The sequence below is a fragment of the Prosopis cineraria genome, unplaced genomic scaffold, assembly GCF_029017545.1.
Source record: "Prosopis cineraria cultivar Desert tree isolate PC_DT_omini unplaced genomic scaffold, ASM2901754v1 PC13, whole genome shotgun sequence".
Taxonomy (NCBI): Eukaryota; Viridiplantae; Streptophyta; class Magnoliopsida; order Fabales; family Fabaceae; genus Prosopis; species Prosopis cineraria.
This window is the reverse complement of record NW_026555344.1, coordinates 12,484,804-12,491,176: the sequence shown is the minus strand read 5'-3', so window position 1 is coordinate 12,491,176 and position 6,373 is coordinate 12,484,804. Positions and strand designations below refer to the sequence as shown.

At 33.6% G+C, this 6,373-nt stretch overlaps 1 protein-coding gene across 1 annotated transcript; it reads right to left on the bottom strand.

The window, feature by feature from the left end:
- Window positions 1-1,965: 1,965 nt before the first annotated feature.
- LOC129289821 (O-fucosyltransferase 30) lies at window positions 1,966-6,011 on the bottom strand. The gene is made up of 3 exons (XM_054926590.1): window positions 5,832-6,011; window positions 4,382-4,994; window positions 1,966-3,690 (listed from the first exon to the last, which is right to left on the bottom strand). Exons 2-3 carry the CDS (start codon window positions 4,828-4,830, stop codon window positions 2,634-2,636), a joined length of 1,506 nt encoding a protein of 501 aa, XP_054782565.1. The 5' UTR covers window positions 4,831-4,994; window positions 5,832-6,011; the 3' UTR covers window positions 1,966-2,633.
- Between the last annotated feature and the right edge of the window lie 362 nt (window positions 6,012-6,373).

Sequence of the window (6,373 nt, the reverse complement as noted above, 5' to 3'; positions counted from 1 at the left end):
ATTTTTAAATAAATTAACTCTTAAAATAATCTAATGTGTAAAATATATTAATACCTTGATATGTAGATGTAGCTAAATGAGAAAAAATTAACTTTCAAATCAGTTCAATTTTTATTAATATAATTCTTTACATTGTATAGAATCTACTTTTTTCTGCCTAAATAAATATACTTTTCATTAGGAAGGAATAAATTAAAATCTCATATAAAAAAATTAATTACTATAAATCATTAACAAATGAACTAAGAGCACGTTGTAAATGACCTTTAGTTGTTAATGAATTTTATAATAATTAATTTTTTTGTATGGAACCTAAATGTAATTTTCCCTTTCATTAATCTACATTGCTGTAATCAATATTCTATTATTCATGTTAACAGTGTTATCACTTTTTAAATAATAAAAACTAAATCAAAATTAGAGTAAACTCAAAGGGCCAAATTGATGAAAATTAAATTTACAAAACTAAATCAATAACTAAAAAACATTTAAATTAAATGACTAAAAGTTACGTGATCTCCTTAATTTTGTAATTATCTTTCTCCTGCTTCAGAACTTCAATCACCAATTTGTCGGACATCATTCAAAGAGTATATTGTCCTTAAACATATGATTAAATCCATGTGATCATTGGAGATCTTTAGAATCAACTTTCAGCTCAAAACAAAAAATTGTTACAGAAAATTTCAATTTCAGCTATTCAGTTGCTAACATGCTGATCCATTGGCATAACATGAAGTTCATGTGCTATAATCTTAGAATAATCATCTTAATAAATGTCATGTAGCCCAGATAAACATGGAAATATGCATATATTTACATATCATTAATATTTATGCATATTTTTCCAAAGCATGCTTGGAAGTTGGAACTATATTTATGCCATGAGAAAACCTTCAAAATTCATTTTTCATGAAAAAAATCTGCAAGAAATTCTCTCTTAACATTTATGCCGTGCAAAAAGAAAAATTTGTGCTTTCTTGCAGTGTACTTTGATTATAGATAACATCACAACATTCTCCCTCTTGAATAAAAGTAATTAACTTCTTGACAAAACAAGAACAAATTAAAAATTTCTCAAGAATACCATATAATGAATTAGTATTGTAATATAAAAATATAAAAAATAAAATGTCAAATTAAGAACATTGAACTGGGGAGGGGCATCAAAATATCATAACTAAATAAAACAAAATAGAAAAGAAACATATTTAAAATAATAGGCTTAACGAAATATCAAAACAGGAATTTATATAATGTTTGGTAGGTAGAAAAATATTTTCTATAAGAAAATGAGAAATGTACCTATCACATTTTCTTTCCAGGTACATTTATCATTTCTCTTTTGGAGAACATTTTTCTGTGTATCAAACATTACCTTAAAATGTATCTGAAGAAAATAAAATTCTCACGCTCCCACACATCAAGATACGGACAAAATTTCCCACCATTCTAGAGTCACCAAGTTTCTCATAAACTCCAATGGGCAAGCTTTTCTTCAACTAACATGAACTTAATATTAATACACAATATGATTGATTTTTATAATTTTAAAATAAACACACAACAAATGCTGTCACATGAAGGTGGCTCAGAACCAAAATATACGTTCAACAGTATTCACATGCAAACATACAGAGAGTACAGACTACAGAGCAACTAAATAATGTCTTAATCAAATCAATAAAAAACAATAAATTATTCGGTTCCACGATGAGCACATGCAACCACAAAATGTTAGTAGCCACAGTAGTCCTATGGAAGCAAAATCACTGATGCTTGATAATAAATAACACAAGCAATTATCCATAACAAAGTCAAAAGGAACAAATGAGGGGAAAATCAAAATGGCAGAATCCTCAGAAAGGAACCTCATAATAAAAATTAAGAAAGTAAAAACTTTCACAAGGGAGTTCTATATCAGGATGAAATTAAATGGGCAAAATCATTCAAGAGGTAGCTCCCTTTAAAGATGAATAGGAAATAAGTCCGCTAAAAACTGAACTTTTATTTATCATAGCAAAATTCATATTGAGTTTGAGTCACTAATATTTGTTTTGTTTGAAAATGGTTGGAGAATTTTCTCGTGAAGAACTAACACAATTGGGTAGATAAACTCTATCCTCTCGAAAGAGAGTCATTTTCATCTTTGTTTCCATATTTTTCTGCTGTAATTCATCATCCTGTATTCTGACTATTGACCTGAGGGGATTTGTTTCTCTTAATTCAAGAAAGTCTCAAGTTTCTACCAAAATACCAAGAAGCACCTTGGCGAAGATTCATACCTAACGTGGGGAAAGGCAAATTTGGATTCAGTATGCGGTGAATTCAGTAAAGAGCAATAAGAATCTATTATAGCCATCTATTCACAACTCACAGACGGAGGGCAGGGACGAAACTGATATGATCTCATTGAATCAAAATCCGGACAAGGCCCTTGACATCGTGTCATCTCTTGACTTTGACAAATGACTATGGATTAGCGTTGTAGACTGATCACCAAATTTTGGGGAGCAGTGACAAGAAACGCGGCTTTCTGGAGCAACATGATTTAAGGTGCAAAGGTCAGATGAGATTAGCACTCCATCAAGGGAACAAAATTTAACAATTTGCCAGCCAATTGCACAAAGCCATCAACTTTGACCTGAGCACAAGCCAAATTTTCTTAATAGCTCTATATTCTCGGAAATAGTTGAACCAGCAGTTCCAACAAAGCCTAGTGCCGCACAGCTGCATACTGTCTGCTCCACATAAAGAAGTACATCAGGTAACTTCTGATTCAAACAATACTTTTTATCAGCTGCCTTATCCGAATATGGAATAAACCTCTGCTCATAACCAGCTTCCTTGAGCCTTTTGGACGCTTGTCTGACCAGCTCATCATCCTCTCTCAAGAAATATACCTTATAGTGAAGTGAATCACTTATTAGATCACCTAAGTAAGTGTCAGCCCAATTTTCTCCAGGAAGATCAGTCATTAGGAAAATATGTATGGGCAGAGGACCTTTCTGCTGTAAATATTCTAATTTTTGTTTCAGTCCATGAAATGCAGCCTTCCGGTGATTCTTGAACTGCCCATCTAACAGTCGCAGTTGTGCACAAAGAAATGGAGCCTTTATGGTAGCATTTGCAAACTCCCTTCCTGCACTAACAATTTCCGAGACAAATGGAAGAAATTTAGTTTTCTCCATCAAAGATTGGATCCTTTGGTCCTGAACAGGTTCATGGATGTCTATATATAACTCAGAACCTTTGTATGGGGCTGTAAAAAGGCTTCCAAATGCAAGCAGTGAGGAAGATTCAGCCCCAGAACCAGGTCCAAGAGTCTTGAATACATCTCTATGTCTCCTAATATATGTTACATTCTTTTTCTTCTTCAGCTGCTCATCAGGTTGGAACGAATCTAACATTCCATCCTCACTACCACTATGGTGAGTCCATACTGTAGTTCTGCAATCTTCATTGACAGCATATAAACAGTTGTCAACACTCCCATGGACCCCAGCTAACAGGGAACCACATTGCTTTTGTCTGAAATTGAAAGAGGACTGAACCTTTGAATCACTTAAGCAAGCTAAATCTAAGCTGATACCACACCATATTGACACAAAATCCCTGAGATCAATCACACGAACCAGTGAGGAAGAAACTAATGGGGAGATGTCTATAATTTCAGCAATGGAAATATACCTGCAAGAAACAAAGTTAAACAAAATTTCTTAATACTTACAGATGAGCAAGTGAAATACAATATTGAATACACCTTTTTCTATGGAAATAATACAATTTACAGTACTATTTGAGCTATTCAGAAGCTTCTCTCGAGAATGGAGAGTGGAGTTGCTGCATGTCTAAAGGGAGAGCAAGAACTGCACATATTACTTAGCTTCATATAGTTTTCTGTTCTTTTCATTTTTTTTGTGGTAATCAGCTTCATAGTTTAACCTTATTTTGGGGAAGCATTATCTCCCCGAACCTCCTCTGACGTAGCAAACTTGCTTATAACAACAGAAACATGGGGCCACCACTCCCCAACTCTGTAGTGTTTGATGTAATACTTTCTTAATTATAACTTTGTCATCAAAAAGCAAAAAAGGGGACAACATATGAAAAGATAAACTCCCATTTTAAAAAATGTAAAGCAGTCAACTGCAAGTGAAAATCATGTGATAGGAGGGCCAACATTTTGGTAAGTATACAGATTATACATCTTAACCTCACTATCTCAATTTTAACCGGACAAAAAAAATCCAACAAAAGGTTCACTAAATTAGCAATGTCTCATCTCAATCTCAACAAGAGTGAAGCATCATATACTTCTTTCCTCGTCATTTCTACAGACACTTATAAGTAAACTAACAGAATAAAAGAGCCTACTAACCTTCCACCCTGAATGAGTTCAATCATGTGATCCCAAACAGAAATTCGGAGCTCCGTAGGATCCAAAACCCTAAACTTGGGACAGCTACCAAGAGCAACAGCATGGTGATCCAGAATGGGAGGAACAATCAAAGTTCGATTTAATATTCCCGCCATCAAAATAGCATTCTTAAACTCCAAAAGCTGATTACCGAACCCACTGTGGGGTGCATACCACAAGAATTTCTCACCTAAGGCTAGTGCTTGGCTGGAACATCGACTGGACTTTGATTTTAATATTTTGGATGATGCAGGAAAGTTACCATAGGGTGTCAGAGACAGAGTGTAGTAATAAAAAAGCAGGAAAGAAACCAAAATAATAAGGACAGAAAGAGGAATAAGAGGCCATCTATAATGTGCTTTCTCCGTAGTCAGAGTTTGAGGTGATGTACTGCGATTGATGTTGTTCATGGTTGTTTAGCTGCACTCGGAGAAATGCCTAGGCTTATTTTCTGTTAAAAAATAGAAATAGAAGTAAATTTCTTCCCAAATTGTACTAATGTGAGCCAGAGCAAAGCTACAATTAGTCTTCAGCAAAATCACAATCATTGCACTGCATCAACCAGCAAGCTTTCCTGAAAAAAAAAAAAAAAAAAAAGAATACACATAAGTGCCCATAAGCAATAAACCCATGAATATCAAGGTTTTAAAATAAATAAAAGTCATTGCATATATCACTAGTCACCCATTTACTCAGGATTTTCTGGATTTTAACTTTTCTTTTTCTCAGTGAAATTTCTCCCATTAACTAGTAATCTACCAAAAAGAAAGAAAGAAAGAAAGAAACGACGCGGTGAACACTTCTTATCAGAAAATGGCCATACAAAATAGTGATTTCCATTGGAACAAACTAAGAAAACATTGTAAGATAATGAATGCTAGAGACATAGGCGGACCTATACTACACTCTGCGGGCATCTGCCCCCAATGAAATCTTTGAAACATGCATAGTTGATATAATACCCTTTTAATTTTTGCTCCAGATACTTTGACACAACTCAAACCAAGTCATTTACAAGATCATACATCACAAATACCCTGAGAATTTTCCAAAATTGATGATCATACAAAAAAGATTAATAAACAGAATGCCTTTATACGACAAATCCAATATTGAAAAACAACACAATCCAAATCATACAAGTCGCTAGCAATCAAAATGAAGAAGGAAGAAGGAAGAAGGATAACAGCCAATCACACACCATCAGCAAAAACTAGTGCAAAGAAAAACTCAACATGTAAATATTCCCATATTCAAAAGCGTCAATATTCAAACGATTACACGACCAGATTTAAAGCCAAATTAAAATGAAAAATTTAAAACAAAGCAAGAACAGTCACGCAGGGGACAGATGACGCGGGGAATAAAGTCAAATCCAGATTCAAAGCCAGATTGAACAAATCAATCTCACCGGATTTTGGGAGTATTAAAGGCCCTAGTGTTTGAATCTTCTTCACTGCTTGCCCGAGAACAACCACGCAAGGCTGACAACGGTGAAAGGCGTCCGACAGACGACAGAGTGTGGAACGCTTGCTCGCAGTCGAAGAGAAATGGATCCGCTAGACCTCAACTCACGGCACGAGAAAGTGTTTTTCCATCGGGATTGTAATTAATTTTAGGGAGAACTTGGTATAAGTCGACAGTTAATTAAAAAATAATTACTTTAAATAATAAAATTTCTTTTATTAATGTTTTAAACTGAAAATTAATTAACATTGTTTTATCAACTACTTCAATGAATTTCTGTGGAAAAAAAAAATCTCTTTGCTCTGTTTTAAGTTTTAGCGTTCTTTGTATTTATCTATTCTTTTGAAATATTTAGAAAAAAATTAATTATTTAATTTTTATAATTTTAACTTTGTTATAACTTAATCTATAAATTTTGACTCACTATAACTTAATTCTTATAGTTTTAACTCAGTTATATCTTATTCTCTAAACTTTACCTCTTAT

Excerpts from the sequence above, each read along its gene's own strand:
- LOC129289821 (XM_054926590.1), bottom strand. The coding sequence starts at position 4,830 with ATGAACAACATCAATCGCAGTACATCACCTCAAACTCTGACTACGGAG. Across the intron at positions 3,691-4,381 it reads GAACTCATTCAGGGTGGAAG|GTATATTTCCATTGCTGAAA; the intron begins GTTAGTAGGCTC and ends TGTTTCTTGCAG.